Below are 22,009 nucleotides of genomic sequence, written 5' to 3' on the forward strand. Positions count from 1 at the left end.
GAATCGTTGTGTCATACTCACGTAGTGGATATGAATAAAGAAGAACATGAATAAATGAGTGGCGAAAGACGTACAGCGGGGAACTATTTAATTTTCTATAATTCAACTAAAAGTCATGTTTTTATACAAATAGATATTGGTATCGCACAGTAAAGTTAATCATTTTGTTCCCTGTATATATGTGTTTTACGACGCACCTGGTTATTTGAAGCAATAACCTACTACTTTTGCATTGTTGCTGTTATAAAAACCCGATGATGCGTGCACGGGACCTCTTTGTACATATAGATAGTGAATATAAGGCAATTTGTCATCAGTGGGAAGTGTAAATAAAGCTATTTGAGTTCAGTCATGCCATACAAACGATATCAAACATGGTAGTATAAGGACCTACTTCAAAGCAAATACTTTGTTTATCATTCAACTCAAATTTGATATATTTCAATTGCTAACTATGAATGGGATGACCTTTTTGACGAGTGATAATTTTACAAAACAAATCAGAAATAGAAAAGGGGATATTCGCCGGTGACATTTTTTGGCGCGGAGGGTGAGAGGGGGGGGGGTGGCTACCGATATCTAGTGGAATTGTATCAATTATGACATCACTGTTACGTTAAGTCAATGCTATGACGTAAAAGTGGTACGGTAAGTTGTAGGTTCCAGATCTTAATAAGGCAGATTATGGAAAGGTTTCTTGCTTGAAGTGGCGTCGCCAAGGACGGCCGAGAAAAACGAATGTACCTGCCAGAGAAACAGTGTGTAACCAAAGCGCCTAGTCTATATATGAAATTTGTTAGACTAAAATGATAATTAACGGTCGCTGTTATTACGTATCTCACTCCCATCGAAAACCGTAAGTATATGCCGACAAAATCAGCGTTATTATTCCATATCATTTAGTCGTTATACAAAATACACATATAATTAATTACGTGAAGTGTACAGTATTTGGGGCGGAACGTTCGGAAAGCAAACCGAGATCCATGCAGAGAAATGAGCACGTCTTGATCAGATCCCAAAGAGAGATAGACCAAAAATACGATAGCCTAACACATCTATCGAAGGAGAACGTGTAAATTCTAATTGCAATAACACTATGCTAAGTCAGATTCCCGCCCGATGAGCTATCTGTTCCCCCATTCAGTAGCTTATTTAACTGACTTGCGGAGTTATTTTTAGTTTTATAAATAGCACCTTAATTGATTTACTTGTCATGTGGATGGCTCAATCATCTCGCACCATCATTATGTAAAACTAAAATTGGGCCTTTATTAAACTTGTCTCCCACACCAATATCATTATCCAGAACACCGATGGGGGGGGGGGGGTGATAGAACGGGTGTTTCCACGTGATGTACCGTGTAAATATAGACCAAAAGTTGTTTTAACTTCGGAAAATGCTTCTCCTCGGTTTAAAAAGGCCTTGAAAAATTAACGTACCCGAGATCCTACAACTGCTCCACCCTTCGACCTATCATCTTTTCTTCCCAATCCCATTCCTTCAGAAATTTAAAAAAAAAAAAAGTTTTACTGTTCCACTTGAATCGCTGTAACTATAGCCATATAATTTGATCGATACCTTATAATAGGAATTTTGGTATATATACTTTAGCAGCCCAATGTTCAATTCCTTACTTAATATTTACCGTTTTGCTGCAAATTATTAAAATATTTATAACTGAACAATTATTCATGTTGCTGAAAATTGCTACTTTACGTACAAAAAGATACTAACATTTGAAGGCACCTCAACTTTTCCATAGAAAATGTATATTTAATTGTGCGTTAGAGAGTTTTTTTTTATTTTTTCTAAGTAAGTCGATTTCACCAGGTGGAAAAAATACTTGTTTCGTAACTTCACAGTGAAAATAAAGTACGTGGGGGCGTACGTGTAACTTGATTCAGGAACCACCCCATTCATAACTAGCTAAATACCCTATGGAGACTTTGGTCAGCCCTGTACATGTAAGAAGCTTCGACTGGAATCTGTAATACAAAATAGAGAAAAGACCACATACATAATTACTTCCATTGGATTATCGCAAGGCTGTGTTGCAAGATGGCGAGGCTGACATCGGAGAGACAGAACTTTTGGACAATTTCTGGACTCATAATGAAGTTATCTACTTTAATTTTCATTGCTGGAATAAGTTCAGTTTCTTGTCAAGATAGTGCCGTTCCTTGCGTAGATGTTAGGGGAAGTCCTCAGAGATGTCATCCTGAATTTGAAAATGCTGCTTTTCAGTTGGATGTTGAGGCATCAAATACTTGCGGCGAGGATAGACGACAAAAGTAAGTTGGTACCGAAGAAAGTAAACTTTACGAAGTTTTGTAAAACATGGTTAAAAGTAGACTTGTAATTATAGTTTGTATTTTTCAAAGCATTGTTGTAAATTCTTAATTCTCCGATTTTTAATGTAGATCTTTTTGCCAAAAGTTTTCGGGATCCCTAGGATATATTGTGAAAGCTGAGTGACATGTTGAAGCCAAGAAATTATGCCTAGGTTAGGCAACCTAAGATCTTAGACATATGGCTCTAAGCCTAAGTTAGGTGTAAAGGGGCCAAAGACCAAACATTTTTACATAATTATGCAAGTAACGTTAAACAGAGAGGTCTTTGCTAGGCCCAGTAAGCAGCTGCAGAGGATATGCATTGAAGTTCGACAGACCGTGAAACTATGACAATGAAAACATCTAAATTATTTGCCCTAGGCCATATTGGCCTTAAACAAGTTGCATTTGGCTAATGTAAATGGGATACAGTACCGTTCACAAAAGTAACAATAATTTGGCATTTCACTACGAAATGTCACTGTTACTTGGGAGACAGTTATTGAGCAGATGAAAATAAAACATTAATAAGTTTAAATCATCTCAAAGCACAATGTTTGAGCTCCATTTACGAAATCCACAAGTCAAAATGTTATGAGTCTGATAGGCCTAGCGCCTACACGAGTCATCAGTCACTAAATCTGGGGGGAGGGGACATTTGATATTGTGTCTCATCCTTCAGAAAGTGGGAGGGGGGGGAGGGAAGTGTTCCCATGTTCCCCGGCCAGTGATTGATGCCCCTGCTCAAAAGTCTTCCAACTTGCACACCACCATTTACCAGTACATGTATACGAAACGTCAAAGTGTATTTCGGCAAAATACCAACACAGAGAGATGAGGGTGAAAGAATGAAATTGTAAAAAATAAATAAATAAATAACTGACTTATTGCAAACCAAGCCAGGAAAGAAATGTGTTATATAACATATTAACCACTTTTTCGTGGTCGTCTGTTCGGTTTCCTGTGACATTCAGATTTTAGGGTACCTGTAATGTGAATTTGATGTACCTATATATTTGGGGCTTTGTGTCACTTCCCCCCCCTAAAATCACACAAAGTTAGATTTTTGTAGCCCAGAGGGATCACCACAGCCTGGTTTTACAACTTAAACAATATTTCCAATTTGTGCTGGACAGTTTCTGGACAATTTTTTCATAATTTTTAAACAAGCTTTTGCACATGACTATTTCCACAGAAACCAGTAGCACTGATGTTGTCAGTTTGTGCCTACCACTGTGATCGTTAAAACATGGTGTTAGCTCAGGGTCTGTTGTGTAGTTGATTAAGGTCTGTGAGTCCTTTTTCTTTGGGCTGCATGATCAATACAACTAGTTAAATCCAGCAGTCACCTTATTGTTGTACTATCAATCATCATCTAATGGCTGGCCTGAACAAACAGAACAACTTCCTTCCAGTGCACCAGTTTCCTCAGTTCATAGCAGCAGGTGGAGCTAATCAGTGTCGGGCTGCTTTCATAACATTATATGCACAGGTCTCATTGCCATTCTATATAATACAGTGATTCTCTAGAGCTGTCCCTCTCTCTCCCAGCACCACTCTCAATTGTAATCCCTAAACAGCAGGAACAATTCTGTTTTTCAGACAATCAACAAGCCCCATTCTTTGGCAATGTGGTTGTACTATCTGAAGAGAAAGAAAAGAATAAGTACAATTGCTTGAAATGGAAGCTTGGAAAATTCCCCTGCCTGTTAATGCCAAGTGACTTTGGCTGCACGTACTGACACAATAACTGCTGTATTTATAAGTCAAATTGTAAGTTATAATTATGAGTAAAATGAATCCATACAGCTTGAATAAAAATAGCTAAAATTTTATACAGTGCAAGATGGAAACATCCGTTTCAAATTCTGATGGTACTTTCACAAATTATTTCACCTTTTCACCCAAGAATTATATACTGTAAACCGTTTCGCATACATGCAAAGATAAATTCCTCACTTTTTTTACTCAAGACCTTTACCTGTATGGGTATAGTGTAAATTTATCTCGATCTAGCATCGCATTGATGAAATCACGTAGTTAATGGATAAAACAAAACTGCAGAGAAAAATCACAGAGTCTGCATAACTCCTGACCTTTAAAAGAAGTTTTTTTTTGTTTTTGTTTCTCAGAGCATCAAAAAGTTAATGTATGCCATTCTACATGAAGTAGAGTTTAATAGAATCTATGTGATCCTCACTGGTTCTGTCAACAGTGGTCAAAATGTCAAAATTTAAATAATTTTGTTGTGTTATATGATAATAGCACCTTGGAAAATTATGTCAAGAAATCAGAGATTTCAGCCTGCTCTTCCTCTGCACTTGAACACAGTTGTGTCTTACTAACGTTTACCAATTGGTAACAGCTCTAGGCTCAGCAGACCTTCAAGAGTTCTGTACCATCATATTTGGAATGATCTCTAAAATCCTGTTTCTGTTTTGCTCTGTTTCTGCAGGTACTGTAGACAGACTGGTGCCACTGGAGTAACGAAGCAGTGCTCGTACTGCGACTCCTACAGCGCCACAGAGAAGCATCCACCGAGGTATTTAACAGACATTCATGAGGAAGAAAATATGACATGGTGGCAGAGTGAAACCATGTACGAGGGCGTCCAGTACCCGCACGCTGTCAACCTCACACTATCATTAGGTAAGTAATATACAGGGCAGTGAAACCATGTATAGGTGTCCGGTTCAGAACAGGGCTGCTGACTAACTCACACTCTCAAATGATGTGGAGGTACTTTCTAGTACCTTCGCATCACCTTACATATTACGTTAAACTGTCCACAAGTCAGTGAAACCGTACGGAGGTGTACTTTACTTGGGACCCACAGTTTACTAATCTCCTGCTTTCATTCAGTTGAGAAACGTAAAGGTACATAGTTAAACCATGCAGTGGTGTGCCTATGACTGGTACCTCACACTGACATTAGGTACAAAACCAACAGGGCAGTGAAACCATGGAGAGGTGTACCTAGCAACAACCAACTTGAACTTGTTTCAGAATTCAGAGCTCATGAACTGTTACCTGAAAATGGTCGCACCTAATTGTAGCGTCCATAGATTTACAAGTGGATTCATTGTGCAGATTTATTCTTTGTCAATGTTGTGAAGTGGATTTCCTGTTGTAGAAGTATTAATTTCCTTCAACACTTAATCCTCTGAAGTACCTTCTAGTTTAACAAAGGAAGCTCCCTTAATTTTGAGAAAGAAAGTACAGTGTCAACTGCAAAAGATAGAATTTTACATCCCATAGGTATGTATACAGTACTAGATGTTTATTTGTAGTTTGCAACAAACGAAAAAAAGCACAGAGAAATGAAAATGTGAAATTAGTGAGCTATATATGCAAGTGAGGTAGAAGGTGTAACCTTTTGATGGCAAATACTTACTAAGAGTCATCAGTAATATCCAAAAGTTTAGCATACCAAAAATTGCTAATAAATAGCATTAAATTTAATAACTTTCTATTCTAGAGGCCCTGATCCTCCATGTTTATTCCCAGCCATTGAAGATTATTAAATTTGGCAATTGAATTAAATATCTCAGTGTGGATAACTGCTATTAGAGAAGGCAGTAAAATGTGTAATGAAAATTTGAGCATGGGTGACCATTATATGACTAATTAGCATATTTTGGGGGCAGAACCGTATCCTTAGGTGTGTAATAGCAATCACATTGAAGTAAAGCTGTTACTGTTGTTGAAATATTGACAAATCTTCTTGATTATAATTTCTGAAATTTGAGGCGTGCTGCTGGGAAGCAAGACGTTGTAAGTTATGGCATCCATGCTGATAACTGTGTAGGAATATATGATTTAATTCAATTCTAAATTGCTGCTTTATATTCAGTAGATAAAGAAAGTTTGGGAAATACATGGGCATGTCAGTCGGCCCTGTACCCTGCGAACACGCTTTTTTCCCACGGAGATTGCACATTTCCTGTATTATCATAAAGTGAACGTGACTGGTTGCCTTGATTGTAGTCCCTACATTGCAAGGGATGCTGATATCACTGACATTGAAAGGAAATCACACTTTTACACACTTTAACACACTTTTACACACTTTTACAACTTTTACACACTTTTACACACTTTTACACACTTTTACAAGTTTTACACACTTTTACACACCTTTACACACTTTTACTTCTGGTCCGAGAGTGTCTGTGAGCTGAACATAGACCAGGAATTGGTAAGTTTCTTGGAAACTTGAATAATTTGCTTTAATTGTTTGTTGATAATTCACTTGTTGCATTTTTGCAGATTGTTTCACGAACGATGATCGTTACTTTTTTCATGGCATGGTACTATAATATCATCCCCTTTTCTTGCGCCAGAGTTTATTTAGGGAGATGGAAAATTTTAATTCTATCAATGATCGGGTTCCCCTTTAAGCAGTACGGAGATGACACTCATGCTGTGTTTAGGGTAGACCCACTCTAATGACAAGTACAGCAATCTTACAGTACATACTCTATACAGTATATACACTGTATACATATTCCAAACAACTGTTAACTGACCCCAATGGTATTTGAATTTCAAAGAGGTAAAATTGATAATCCGCACACCATGCAAGAGTATCGTCCCAGTGTGTACATAATGAGGCACTCATACTTAAACTTTTTGGTTGGATTGCATTGATTAAGAATTCTTGTTTGACCAATCAGGGAAGATGGTCGTTCACAATGATAAACATATTATGATATTAACAGATTTGTGCATGTTTTTGCACATGGAATTTCTAAGAATGCAAACAAAGAGGAAAAAAGATCTGTTTGCTTGGATGTATTCAGGTACGAAAAAAGCTCTGACATTTTTCTTGACGAGAGTTTTCAGGTTCCCTACTGCCTGCATGTGTATTTTGTTTATTGTGTTGTAGAGCAACATGTTCTATAAAGTACTGCGATTGGACACAAAATAAATCTTTTATACATTTTACAGTAGGATAACGGACTGAATTTCTTTACATTTAACATGTATGGATTGCAAAACTTCTTGGGTAAAAATCTGGGAAAGTTTGGATTAGTCTTAGACGTCATGTATTGCCCCGAAATCTAAAAAGAATTTGGTCGTGTATTCGGCAAAAGGATCGTAGCACTTAATAATTCATATGTTCAATACAAGGTACACATGTCCCTTAAAAAAGGCATTTAGGTTTCTAAACTCACAGTTTTGAAAGTAATGATAAAATAGAAAAGGCATTGAAAGAATTAACCCGAAGTGATAAAAATCCAAAAAACATTATAGTACTCAGAAAGTATAAATAATTATTCACTTTTTATAAAGTTATCAAATTTAATCATCCCATGATCTGTCAGTTTCTGACTTAAGTTTGTTCCACAAGAAAAGATTAGGTCAGAGTTCGTCTGTATAAGTCCAACTGGTGTAAAAGGACAATATTCTGTTCATCTTATCACAACAAGAACAAAGGAAATGCATGAGACAGTGCTTTAGTTCAATCAAGATTTATCTCTGTTATTGTTTGATCTGTTGTGGTTGACAATTGAATGGTTTACATCAGGGGTGATGATATGTTATGGTTTGACACCCATTGTCCATATGAAAGTGGAAAGTACTTTGAAATTTGTACCAGTGGTTGCCACTAGTTGGGAGGTAATTGAATATGAGTCTCATTAATGGAAGATTTGTTCAATTGAAGAGAATGAAATCTAATATTACTATATTCTGACTGTGCAGACTCCACAGTTGGGTGGATGACTACAACTTGAGGGACCCATGACTGACATATAATATTTGTAAAGGGAATAGTTCCAAATTATTCACTACATTCCTCTCTCATCTGTTGAGCATTATCTACTGCGTTGTCAGAACTGAGAAATATATTGAAAGCATTGCGGGCATGAAACACTCGAGATATCATGAGGTATGATCTGTATTATATAAAATTAAATAGGTTTTTGAGAAATAGGTAGAAATATAGATCTACTTTTACAGAAAATCTTGTTGATCTAAAACATACATGTTCAACAAAACATTACCCAAACGTGATACATTTCCCTCATGCATAATAATATTCTTGATCATTGAAATTTAAAAGGTGTTGTTTGATTGGATGATCTGCTTGCAAAGAAGCACTTTGAATTTTGCGAAGAAGCCTGACAACAGAGATCAGGGCATTTACAATCTATTGTTGTTCCTCTGTTATTGCCTGCTTGTGAGGTTTATGTACTGGTCCCATTTGATGTCTGCTGTTGACTTAGGCATTGCTGGTCCATTCAGGCTTTTATCACCTCTGTACAAGGTTCTTAACTGGGAATCCGTGATTCTCTAGGATATATAGACACACTGTATGCAAACACACGTACACACATATAGACAAATACACTCATATAATCTTGGCCTTGACTCTCAGACTCAGGGAGCTTCTTGGAATTTCTGTAAGTTTCAGTCACTGCTTTACAAAATACTTTTTTACAGATTTATATCACAAAATGACACATTAACACCATTCTGTTTGCCGAAACAAAATAAAAGTAAAGCACAGACTATACACAATTATACAATATTTCCACTGCTTGTTTTTACAAATCAACTTGGGATCATTCCTAACTCTTGTAAAATGTGGGTTTTTCTCAAATCTGAATGACAAATTAATAGAGACTGCTCATGTATTTGTAGACTGCAGTAGTTATGCTATAACTTTATGTATAACTTGTAGACAATCTATGATTCTATGATCTCATAACATGTCATTTTGACATACTGTAGCTGGCTTCCTTTTACCCCCATACGTACGGATCAATCTAAAACAGGTAGGGAGTCTATCGCATTGAACTATGACATTTTGGAACAAAAGTATTAATAAAGACCTTTTTCATCCAGGGTAACTTGTTACAGTACCTTTTCAGACTTGTCCAAGCTAATAAGGAAATTTCAATTCTTCAACTAATTACATTTACTTCCTTGTCTTCAACTTTTGCATGATATTCATAGTTTGAAAATTTGATCAACGTTGGAGTTGTTCAGAACTTTTCAAAGTTCCCAGTAGTCTTTGGTGAAAGATTTTTTGATGAAAAAAAAAAAGAAGGATTCCTGCATGGCTAAATAACTATGTTGTTCATATGCCCATATTTATCCTCTTTCATAACATTCCAACTTATGGCATGATACTATATTTTTAGGTTGAAGGCAGAGAAAGTGGTTACTATGGGGAGCGGATAGTGATGGTGACCAAACTAAAACTGTCACTCTGCTAGATTTGGAAGATAGAGTAGTGCACTAGAAGAGTAAGGACAGATGAGTGTTTTACACTAAATGTTATCCAAACCAGTAAGGTTTGGAATTAAAGTACACCTGGTTGTTGTCATGCTCAGTTTCAGCAAGGAGATGTCATTAGTTTATCTGGGCTGTAACTCAAGTTGCCTCAAACAGAGGGCCAAATGTGACAACCTATTTCTGTGTTTAGATCTCTGATATTTTGGCAAATGGTTTTGGTGGTAAGTTTTCAAAATATTTTACAATGACTAAAAAAAGCCACTGTTGCTCCCAGCTGAATCCGATAACAACTGTCAACTGGGTTGATGCAGTACACTGTTCCATACCCTGGTTACCCATATTAGCATTCAGGTGGTATCACATACTTACAATTACCCTTTCTAACATACCTTCACATAATGGGAATTCAACATAATTCAAGATATTGTAAAGGAACATACTGTACATACTTCGAAATAGGTCAAGTACAATCTTTTTTTTCATCTTCAAATATATCGGTCTGACTTTCACTATCTTGATGTCAGACAAACCTTACAAGAATATAGGAAGTTGCCAGCTGTCACCGTGACTACGTAGTAAGCTTTCAGTCAAAGGTGACCAAGAATTTACAATCATTGACATGTCACAAGGTCAAAGGTGACCAAGAATTTACAATCATTGACATGTCAAGCTGTCTCCACTTGCACTTTAATGTTCTAGTCTATTTACCAAACAACATGGCCCAAACCACTAACCTTTGAACACAGCCTACCTTCTAAACTGACGATACCAAGGAAACCATATGCCTAGACTTCACCTATTGAAACTTCAAACTACTGTACCATTTCACCAGGGCCAACTATAATGCATTTTACAAAAAAAGATACTTTACCATAAATTTGTCAGGTTATCTCACTATGGAATCCCACTAGGAACCGACAATTGAATGAGCTGTACTTGTTACAGAACCCATGAATACAGTAGCTTACCTGAAAAGTACACTGTTAGTATTCATGGGCATTAAATCACAATCTTACTAATAAACACACAGCCTACAGATCCAAATGCCCAGAACTCACCAGAAAACTTGGTTAAAGTTGGTCGGTGTTATAATTTCTATCAAAACACTGGCTGTAATTTAACAAAGTAAAATTGTAAGCAAAAAGTTCTGTATATTTTTTAGGCATTTCTTGGTTTTGTTTGGAGTGTGTAAATTATTTTTAGTTGTAGGACAGGATGACAGACTTATTACTATCCTATTTATTAATCTGAGGTGATTGAAAATTCATTTAGCCTGATTTAACATCTACTGGACATAAACAGGGATTGATAAATGGAAATTGCTCAGAATCCTACCTGTAGCTATTTCATCTTGTAACAAATATTTACTTATCCATAACACACATAATAACATATCTTCACTTGTTAATATTAATATGATTGACTTGTTTTGTTAAGCACCTAGGGCAGAGCTCGACTTCTCGTTTCTAATGTGACGCTAGATAAATCTACCGTATTATTATGATTATTATTATTATTATTATGATGATTATTATTATTATTTTATTATTATTATTATCATATGCTATGTGTACCCTGCGACATTGTCAGCATGATATAGCCTTGTAATTCCTATTCTGTTCTTTACCAACATTACAAAGATCTATCTCTGTGAAGTTATCTGATGTACTAATAACCACGAGTGGAAAGTTTCAAAGAAATTGATTTTTTGTTGTTGTAAGAATTTAATTATCTCTCTCGCTCTTAAAGCATGACAATATGACTGAGGTGCATCAATATTGGTACATATTGATCTGAGGATGTAAATTTTGGCATTACTGGTACCTACACAAAAATATTGATGAAAACTTTTGATTTCTGTTACCAAACAGGTCTGTATTTGTATTGACCAACATTCACCTTAATGTAACCCAGATAGGTTTTATTTCATTTGTTTTATTTTCAGTGTAACATTAAAAACTGATTGTAACATTGTCATTTACATTGACAGAATAAAGCGGTAATATTTAGCCACTTTTGTGGTCATCAAAATGCATCCTGTTTGTTTTGGAAAAAAAAACAAAATAAAATGAAGACACATGCTTGGGTAAAGCTTGTTATGCCTACATAAGGTACAAAAGAGAAACCAATGACTAAGAGTCTGGGAATCTTTTCCATGGAATGACGTTTTTTTTAATAATAATAATCATACAGGAAGACATTTGATAGAAACATTTTCAAAACAAATCAGACATGTGATATGAATTCCCGCCATCCTGTATGAAAACAAAATGACAGTTCCTGGAGAGTAATACTCCTGAGATGTTGAAATGTCCCACGTTTAGAGAAAAAATGTGGGTGCAGACATCCCCACCCACCTAATCGTTCACATCTTAGTTCACAAATGTCTGTGTAGGAAATGCTCTTGTTTGTGAAGAATATATATATAAATGCAAATTAAGTGTATTCTTGGAAATTTTTGTATTTTGCTTGGGATATATCCATGGATAAATTTATGCCCAACTGTGATGATAAGGTGCGACAGATTGCCTTAAAACAATCATATCTGTATGGGAAGTTGGTGCCTACTCTTAGCAGAATATTTTGCTTTTAATTTTAGAGACATCATACCAACTCTCTACATGTGGTTGTCTAAAGAGGCCATGGGACATGCACTGTGAAATAATACAAAAATGTTTACGAGTATGGAAAAGCAAAAAAGAGAAAATGGAAAAAGAAGGTGACAGTCATTGGCCCAAATTCAGAGATTGAATATATATTGGATTACTTCACTGGGAAACATCATTAACAGTTTGCTAATTACTACAACTTAATTACCCAGGAATAATATCTATCCCGTATCATATCGCAAAGAAGCTATTCAAATTGAAATTGGTCAGATTGCTAGATTTGTAGAAAAAGTTCATAGGCGTAAAACTGTTCAGTTTGTGCACAGATAGCATAGTATCTTTTATTTATAATCTGAGATAAACTTCAGATTATTCACATTGCTTCACAAGCTTTGTGCACTACTAACTTATTCTGCTGGTTACTTTACTGTGTGTTTCTCTGTCTCATAGCACTGTGTTATCCAGTATCCTGGCCATTATTAAATGCGAGGAGGTTATTTTGATTTCAAAGCTTCTCTCCAAAGCTCTCAACTGACAAGTCGATGAAAGTCTCAGACAGCTGATTGGAATGGGTTTGATGGTGAGGTTGACCGACATTTTTGATTTCTGGATAAATGTCTCCAATCTCTCGTGCATGATTTTTAAGGTCTCAACTCTTAACCTAATATCGGAATTTTGACTTTCCGATCCAGGGGAGATCGTTGAACTACTCCGCAGTAATTAAAACTAAACAGTTAAAACATCCCAGTGCTGAGGGAGTCATAACAGATATGGATGTGGTAGTGTGTTTAATGCCAGGGAGCTGGTGTGTTAACTTGTAACTTGGCCTTTGTGATGTCGTTGCCTGAAGGGGGTTACGGATGCGTCCGATGTTGTTTGTACCGTTCCGTTCCATCTAACTCTGTAGAATGATCGGCCGTTGTTCTTTAAATAAACAAAATTAAGAAGAATAATGCATGTTGAAGGAAAACCCCTAGATAGGTTTATTGGAAACGTGGATAACTTAAGAAACCTTATCTTCTTTGAAAATGAACCAGTGGAATTTTTTCGCTCCCAATTTTTGTTTGCTTACAGGTGGTGTGTAGAGATACAATCCTTTTGCAGGTTGGCAAAAACTGAGTGAAAAACCGATATTGTATGGAAAATTGGGCAAAAATTAATACATGGTAGAAAGGCATAAACAGACATTTATTTCTACAGATGGAAGTAGTAAGAGACTAAAAGCAAAGACAAAGGTGGAGAAAAGCTTGACTTTAGTATTTAATATAACAAACAAAATTAAGTAGAAGAATGGATAATGTCGAAGAAAAAGGACCGAGCATGGTACACTGAAAAAAGATCAGGTTAAATTTTGGAACTTTATTTTCTTTGCAAACGAACCAGTGAAAGTTTGGTGTACCACTGTTTGATGAAGACAGGTTGTATTTGTCGCATCTATTTATCCTGTGGGTAAATCCTCCTGGTCTCTGATTGGATTGTTGTCTGGAGAGAAGTGTTAACGAAAATTATTCAAATTAAGAGATGAAAGTACTTCCCGATTTGCTATGCTTTATTGTGCATTTAAATTGTGACATACAGTGTCACAGTGGTAGTGTCGTTTCGTTCTGAACAGAATTTAACCTTTAACCTCTTGTGTGAATGAAGTCATAACAGCAATATGTTTTCTGTGTCATTATTTTGAAAGGTTGTCCAAAACCATGAAATGAAGATGGATGGAGTTATAATCTCCTTCTCGTAGAGAGTCCGTACTTGAAAAGAATTTGAAAAGCTTTTGACAATAGAATCCAGGGAATAAGTTATCGGGTATCATTTTCGCAAAAATGGCAAATTCGGCCAATTACTACACAAATGCACATATGAATAGCAGTTTTAGTACACTCTATTATTCAATTCGTAAACCAGAAGAAATGCTACACAAAATGTAAACAATAAAATGCTTCCCTAGAATCTTCAAACTACTGTATTTTTTGGATTATCCTTTAATACATATAAGACTGTTAGACTGATAAAGTTAAGTAGTTTGGTTTAGGCTGTGATATTACCAATATACCACATGTAGCTGTGTTAAAGGTAGTAGTAGGATCTCTAGGAATGCAGCTTTGATTGATGTACATAGAAATGCCTGGATCAAAGTCTGTATAGAGGCTTTGAATAAATAGATACCAAATGAGACTTGTGTATTCAAGACAGCCTGGCCTCCCTGAAAGAAGTTCCCTGGCTTTACACTGTTCTCTGTTTGATGAGGAATGCAGTGAATTTTCAATGGATTGCAGATGAGTAGTATCTCAGGAGAGTATATAGTATTGTACATACCAGTACATACCAATATGATGTATGTTGGTTGTACAAGCTGAAACATTTTACCAGCACTGGAGATATGTGATCTGGGTGTATTAGCCTTTCCAAATTCTTAAAAGTGCTTGTATGGTGCACAACTTTTCCCTAAAGTCAGAATGTTGGCAGAAGAACAGTACCGATTATTGCCCCCCTTCATATGGAGGAGGAAGATGGGTGGTCAGTTACCCTGTAATAGATGAGTAGCAAGGGTCTGAGAATTGGAATAGACAATAGGACTGAAAGAACAGGAAAGGGGGTGTCTTATGGAGGTAGGGACAATAGGACTGATAGAGGCAGGAGTGGGGGTTTGATGTAAAGGTGGGGACAATAGGACTGATAGAGCAAGGAGAGGGGGTGTGATGTGGAGGTGGGGACAGTAGGACTGATAGAGCAATGAGAGGGGGTGTGATATGAAGGTGGGGACAGTAGAACTGATAGAGGCAGTGGGGGTGTGATGTGGAGGTGGGGACAGTAGAACTGATAGGGGCAGGAGTGGGGGTTTGATATGGGGGGGGGGACAGTCGGACTGAAAGAGGCAGGAGAAAGGGATGTGATTTGGAGGTGGGTCAATAGGACTGGTAGAGAGTGGGGGTTTGATGTGGAGAAGGAGGAAGAGAAGAAAATAGAAGTAAGTATTGTTGTATAGATCTGTTTGGCTTGGTGTGGAGTGGAAGTAGGATTTAAGAGAAGAGACTTAATGTAAATACAGTTTCAGTAAGAAACAAACAAATTAAAGACTTATTTTGGGAACAAGATTCTGAATAATCCTGAAGGAAACAGTAAATTGAGATTGATGCTAAAGTACTGTAAAAGAATGTAAAGTGTCATCCTCAATAGAGTTCCCTACCACCATCCTTTCCTTTCCCTACTACCCCCCCTTTTCCTTCCCTACCAACCCCCTAGCCTCTTTAACATCTACATTTTACCTCCTCATTTCTTTTTCTCTTCCTTTCTCCTCTCTTTTTGTCTTCATCCGGTCCTCCCCTTTCCCAATATAAACCAAATCATGATTTGAAAAATATTACTTTACATAATTATCATCTGAATTAATGACACAAGCTGGATTGTTTCTCCAATGTAATGATGGAATAGAAGCATTTTGACCAGAAAGACTTAAGTGTAATTTCAACTTCCCACTTTTTTTTCTCAAAACTCTTGGCATGAAAATTGCAGAAAACATGGAAAGTTAATAGGTAGACCAACTGTGTTAAAAACCTCATAACATGAAGCTGGTTTTGATCTAAAAGCCCTGCAAAAAGGACCACCACCGAATTGATTGAAAGACTGGACCTATCCTCTTGAGAGTGAACATCCCCTGTATCTGCTTCTATTGTTTCATAACAGAAACTCTAGTTGTCATTGGTGAATTTTTGGTCTCCAAGCTCATTTCCATCAGACTACAAACCATGATGAGAAACATCTGCCCTCCACAGAGTTTCAAGAGTTATTCTCACCTGAAAGCATTTTATGGCAGTCACAACTTTACGATTTCTTTCTTTCAGAATATGAAATATTTACTGAGCAGATGCTGTGTGATTGAAGCTCTCGTACTGTTAAATCTGAGGTGAAAATTTTGGCCTAAAGAGTTAAGTTGTAGAATTATATATATAGAAGGGAAGGTTGGGAAAGAGAAAGGAGTTAGGGGCCAGGGGGGGGGGTGGATGAGGGAGGGTGATAGACTACATTTACCTCATAGCATGCTCGGATAACATTAACATTTGGTCTGAAGCATTGCAGTAATGTTTGTATACTTTTCCCACATAGGCAACTATGCACCTCTAATGTACAGTTTCAATGGTATTTCAACTTCACTTTGGGACGTTAAAACCCCATGATTTGATTTAAGTTGTTACATTCAGTACTAAAAGATCACATTTGGAGTCAACTTCCTCGTCAGTCACACCAACTAATGATAAAGAACACAACTAACAGCTATCGCTCAGCAGCAGGTTCTTCAAACTTGATAAAGCCTTTCGTCAAGTGTTTTTGGCCCTGGTGTCAACTGCCTCTGGGAACTACCATTCACAGCGCTTTCTTGTGCTACTTGGTGTTAGTAAACTCCAGGAAACTACCTTGTTGTTTTAGTCAAAAGATTTGCGGGATTGGAGACATGGCTTTGTGATTACTCATTGCTGATCTCATAAGAAAAAAAAAAAAAAGAGCAAAAGAATAAACATAAAAATCAAGGGCATGAAATGTTAAATTATTGCCACCTGCCTCTAAGAGATCTGGAATTATTGAAAGAGATTTTGATACATTTTTATACCTTCAAGGTGGAACCATTTAATATTGGTTTTTGTGTTGAATTATAGTTAAAGTTGTGGTTTGGTTGAAAGTTCATCCTCATGGGATAGTATATTATAATTTACAGAGCCCACAAACCCAGACATATTCTTATAAAATTATATGACTGAGTTGCTAAACTGGAAATATTATTCTTGTTGCTTTATTCATCAAGAACCACCTCTAAAAATCTTTTTCAAGTTGCAAAGAAAGGGAAGCTTTAGAGTCAATATCAGGAATCTGGAGGAGGTGAAATCTTTTCATATTTACTTCGTTCCTCGCTTACCTGTCTCCCCACAACCTTAGCACCTCCTTCTACCGCCCCTAGAATGAACTGGTAACCTTTCAACACTGCGCCCTGACCGGACCCCCCCCCCCCCCGTCTATCTTTCCGGAATCTATCCCCCAGGAAATCTTTTCATCTTTCATGGTTTTTCTGTTCAAGTTATAATGTTTGTAGTTATAAACTTAAATATTCATACTAAGATTGATAGTGATACTAAAAACTTCATTTTGCCAAAATCATGTTATTTGTAATAATGAAACACATTTGTACAAGACTTGAACAGTTTTGAAGTTCTAGAAAAAGAGGCATTCAAATTTACTATGACATCCTGCTTTCTTTAAAAATAGTTTCCAAATCCGAGCACGCCTTTAGAAGTTATAGATCTGACGTGTCCACAGAGTACATTCATATCGTGGACGCGTGGACAAATGGTACATGGTACTGAGCTGCTGTTTGTAGGTCGTGACTTAAACTTTGGAACCCCTGCAGAGGGACAGGGCAAGTCGTGGCTAACTCTGGTCAACCCTTTCAAGACTCGAAGCAATACCGACTCGGTAGCTTGTGTCAGATAATACGAAAATATAACAGCTCAGGTCTTTAATGTGTCCATATATATGTCAGCTGTGGATAATTTGCACAGCATGTGTATATGGATGAATGCAAAGCACCAGCCAAAAGTACATCCTCCTGTCATATCAATACAAATGATTCACTGTTTGTAGAATTCTTGATATTCATTTAAACCCATTCCTTGGTGCTGGAATCTCAACGGAGGTAGTGGGCACTGTGGAAGCTTTTGCCCTTGTCGCACAATGTGAATATTTTTATTTTATATATTATTTATTTTTTTTTTTAAATAAAATTTTTTTTTTTTTTTTTTTGGTCTCTGCTATATTTTCACTGAAAGGAAATGAGTTCATTGTGAATATATATACAGAAGAACTGCAAACAAACAGTGCTCGTCACTTCCGATAATAAATGTATGTAGGTAACTGTTTGGGTGCATCGCCTTGTTGAGAAAGCGGGGGTGTGAAAATGGGTAATAAAGCTGACTGTCACTAACTTTGGCTGTTTATAGGTAAATCAGTTTTGTTGCAAGTATTTATAGGTACTGTATTTCTTGAGAAGTTGAGACAAACACTTTAGTACACTCACTCTACAATCACAGCCCCTATTTTATTTGTATTGTTTTGAATTTGACGCAGCCACTAAAGGATTGGTTAGATATGGATGTATACAAGAAATCTGCTACCTTTATAGTCACACTTAGTTAGCAGTAGAAACAATGACATTAGCCATAATCTTTTCAAAGGTTTACAAATGAGAATAGAAAGTAGAAAAATAAAAAAAATTTGTGGGACACGGAATTGTCTGCATTTGAAGAAACTTTTTAATAACATGCTAATTTGGAAGTGTCAAGAAGTGGTAACCAACTAGGTCTCGTAGTCAGGTTGAGGGATAGCCTACAGTATGCAATGTTAATGTTAAATAACGTTGATGGGTGTTTTTATGTAATATGTATGTGAAACCAAAATTACCACGATGCATGGTTTCCAGCGACTGAAGCACGTCTTCAAACGAATTAAATGATGCTTTTTTTTGTTCCCACACATTTTCCATTGTGAGCTATTTTAAATGATTCTCTACAGCCCCATGCCTTACTTTGGTTTTACAGTTTTTCTACTTCCACGCTTCTGTTGATAAGGAAGTAATCCAACAGGTTAATTACTGTGTGAAAATAATAGCAGGGACAGGAAGTACACTAGATACAGCACTGGGTACCGGCGCTCACCGTACGAAAAACCAACACAGTGCGGCCATGGGAATCGATCTCGGTGGGGTTACAGTGGATGAAGAATTGGGAAGGAAAGGGTCTCACCAGGAAGCAATCAGATTTAGCTGTGAATGTCTGGAATTGAGCCGCCAGGTCAAACCCCTTCTATTTGACATTGGAGTACTGACTACATGAACAAAACTGTGCACTCCTAGCAAGTGTGCTCCATAGTGCATTGGTCACGCAAATGGCAAACCTTTTGCTTGGTAGACATTTAAAGTAGTCATGAGTTTTTATCAAAGCCGCAAGATATTAACAGTTTAGATACTCTCAACAAATGGGGACTAAAATATTGTCAAGTTCAAATTAAAATGTTTAAATTTTACGTGCAGTATATAAATAAGTTCACTTTTTTCTTACAAGGCCCCTAGCAACAAACAGTGCACTTCCCTTTGTCTAATTATATGGTCTAACCAAATTGGTAACTTTTATTGATAAATCTTTTAACAGCTTTCAAACAGGAACTTCTGAAATGTGGGATGAGCACTTTCAACTTTGCAAGTTGTTAGCTTATAAATTTAAGTAAATAGACAAAGAAGGAACGAAATAATAAATAAATGAAAGGATGGAAGCTTCATGCAGTTGTACTTGCCAGGAGATTCAAATGTTGTGCAAAAAACCCCTTAAAAACTTGTATGATGGTGTCCCCCCTCCCCCTCCCCTCAATCGATGTTGCAGTAGTCTGACCAGATGGTATTTCATTACAAATGATCATGAGAATGTGTTCAGAAGAGCGAGTCTGTTTATACTTCAAGTAATATCATTAATTACCTGTTTCTCAATGTGCTTGCTATATATGTTATCAGGATTGCTGTATACAGGGAATCATATGCATTGATGATCCTGCACAGTAAGTTTGAACAAAATCGTAAAGACTTTGGGTCGCCCACCATCTTTGAACTCCTCCAATGATATATGGTAGGCAATGTAGCTAAAAAGGTCATGGTCATAGGTCATGCAGTAGGCCCACTGGAATAAACAGTGTACTGTTGAAAGATCAGTAGTGAGGGCCACGTAGTGGTACAGTAGATGAGTACAAAGTGTTCTGGAGACACTGTTAAGTTTCAAAACTTTGGAGAGGAGAGGTGGAGAGTCTAGCAGATTGAGCTAAGAATTGTACGATATATGAGAGATTATTGAAGATCTTTAAATTGAATTCCTTATTTTTGACTGTAAAGGTACATTTCCCCCTCAGTTGGATCTTTGGAACTGAGGTAAATATATTGTGTTGTTCTATGTGGTAGACACTTTAACTAGAAAATGTACAAAAATACCTTGCATGTTTCTGATATATAGCTCCTCAGAAGACCAAAAAGCTTTATTATACACAAACCATAAAAAAAGTAGTGCTTAAAAGTTATATATTTCACTTGACCTAACCACTGTTAAACTTGCTGTGTCATTTACTGGTTCTCCTGAGAGATTGGTGTGATGATGGCAATGCATCATTGTTACTATCTTCACATTCTATTGCATTCCTGTAGTAGTGTTCTGTAGGGGAAAGATTCCTAATTGATATTAATATGCAATTTTCTCTTATAAACCATTCGGACATACAAGACAGACGGACCTTTTTTTTTACTCTCTTGAAGTGTTATGTTTTATATGGCACGAACTGGAATAGTTTTAAATATAAAATGCTAGCTTATTGCCACAATCAATTGTACATACAGTAATATTGCCTTAAAGGAAAGAGACAGAAGTTGGAATTCTCACGATTAAAGTTGTACTTATCACCAATTGAAGCTATAAACGGAAAAACCAAGTACCCCATACTGTTTGTTTGGAATGTACTATACTTTAGCAGATTACAACCAATACTACAAACATAAAAGTAGCTTTTTGTGGTTTGTCAAAAATTAACTTAACAAACCCGTTGTAGTAATGTACACAGATATTAAATTGATCAAAACGATAGTAAAGTCTTGTAAAACTTTCTCCACCAAAGTAAAGATGAATGAATGAGAAATGAATGAATTTATCAACTTACAGAAATGAAATTTGAAAACTATTTCACATTTCACTACTTCATCGGAAATGAAGTGTCTAGTCCCGCCAATTAATGAAATACGTCGTCATGGAATTCTAGTGATGAAAAGCAGCGACCTATTTTATCGAATTCAAAAGTTGCTCAGACAGAGAGTACATGTTACAAATGATTTACTCCATATATTTAAAAATCTGGCGCATTTATAATAAAATGAAAGATATCTAGATACTATATGATGTAAACAATATGTATACTGCAAATTTCTAAAGGATCTGGAAGGTGGGCAAATTATACTAATTGGGGGGCAGGGGGTTCGGATTGGATTGAGCACCATACCCAAAATCTATCCGTGGAGATTAGTCTATTGCATTATAGGACAAGCTACACTGGCCCACTACCTATTAATATAAATCCCACCATGGTGTTGTCTGTACACATAATACAGTACAGTAGTACTGCGGTTAACCGGGTCTATTTTGATGCTATATCTACAGCACAGGCATACAACAGTGTAAAGACGGTACACAGACTTTGCCTCTTGTAAACCTTTACTCTCCAGGGAAGGTTTTTGTGGTTTTTAGGCCTGCTGTTTAATCCTTTTTCTCAAAACCCCAATCTTTGAAAAGTGACCTCTGCTTAAAGCTCAGTTTACTCTCTTTGGGCAGACTGATCAAGATTGAAATTAACATGAAGAAAATAATTACCTAATTAGTATAAAAAGAGGATTGTTGGCTCTATAAATATTGAAAAGCTATGAATGGATATATGTTTGCTGTTGAGAGTTAGCTTATTGAGGAACTGTTTTTTGATTAGGATTATAGGCCATCTTTGCTTTCTCTGTTGACTGTGTTACCATCAAAGAAGATAATCTGTAAAGTTTAAGTTTGTCAGAGGACAGCACAGATTTAGTCATTCAGTCCGAAGTGTAAGGTAAATGAAGGAGTTTCTTTAGAGGTTAAAAATGATTTCATTTTGGAATACGAAATTGTTAAAGTGTTCAAACTGGACCTCCTGGTTTGCTCCAAGTTAAGTTGTGAAACTTATGAGGTACTCTTAGCCATCTATTGGAAATAATAATCAGGCAGTTATTT

At 36.6% G+C, this 22,009-nt stretch overlaps 1 protein-coding gene and 1 long non-coding RNA gene across 3 annotated transcripts in view; one reads left to right on the top strand and one right to left on the bottom strand.

Annotated features, from left to right (window-relative positions):
* Window positions 1-2,018: 2,018 nt before the first annotated feature.
* The window catches only part of LOC139963450 (laminin subunit gamma-1-like), an 82,305-nt gene continuing 62,314 nt past the window's right edge, over window positions 2,019-22,009 (top strand). The window contains exons 1-2 of one of the 2 annotated variants that reach the window (XM_071964220.1): window positions 2,019-2,295; window positions 4,790-4,983. In XM_071964220.1, the coding sequence (XP_071820321.1) occupies window positions 2,063-2,295; window positions 4,790-4,983 (427 nt within the window). In that variant the 5' untranslated portion in view covers window positions 2,019-2,062. The remainder of the gene's footprint in view (window positions 2,296-4,789; window positions 4,984-22,009) is intronic. The other variant, XM_071964219.1, reaches the window with a different exon arrangement.
* Window positions 12,082-14,581, bottom strand: LOC139963452 (uncharacterized). The gene is made up of 3 exons (XR_011791585.1): window positions 14,231-14,581; window positions 13,569-13,670; window positions 12,082-13,112 (listed from the first exon to the last, which is right to left on the bottom strand). It is a non-coding gene; the product is annotated as an uncharacterized lncRNA (long non-coding RNA).

Source organism: Apostichopus japonicus, chromosome 22 (assembly GCF_037975245.1).
Source record: "Apostichopus japonicus isolate 1M-3 chromosome 22, ASM3797524v1, whole genome shotgun sequence".
Classification (NCBI taxonomy): Eukaryota; Metazoa; Echinodermata; class Holothuroidea; order Aspidochirotida; family Stichopodidae; genus Apostichopus; species Apostichopus japonicus.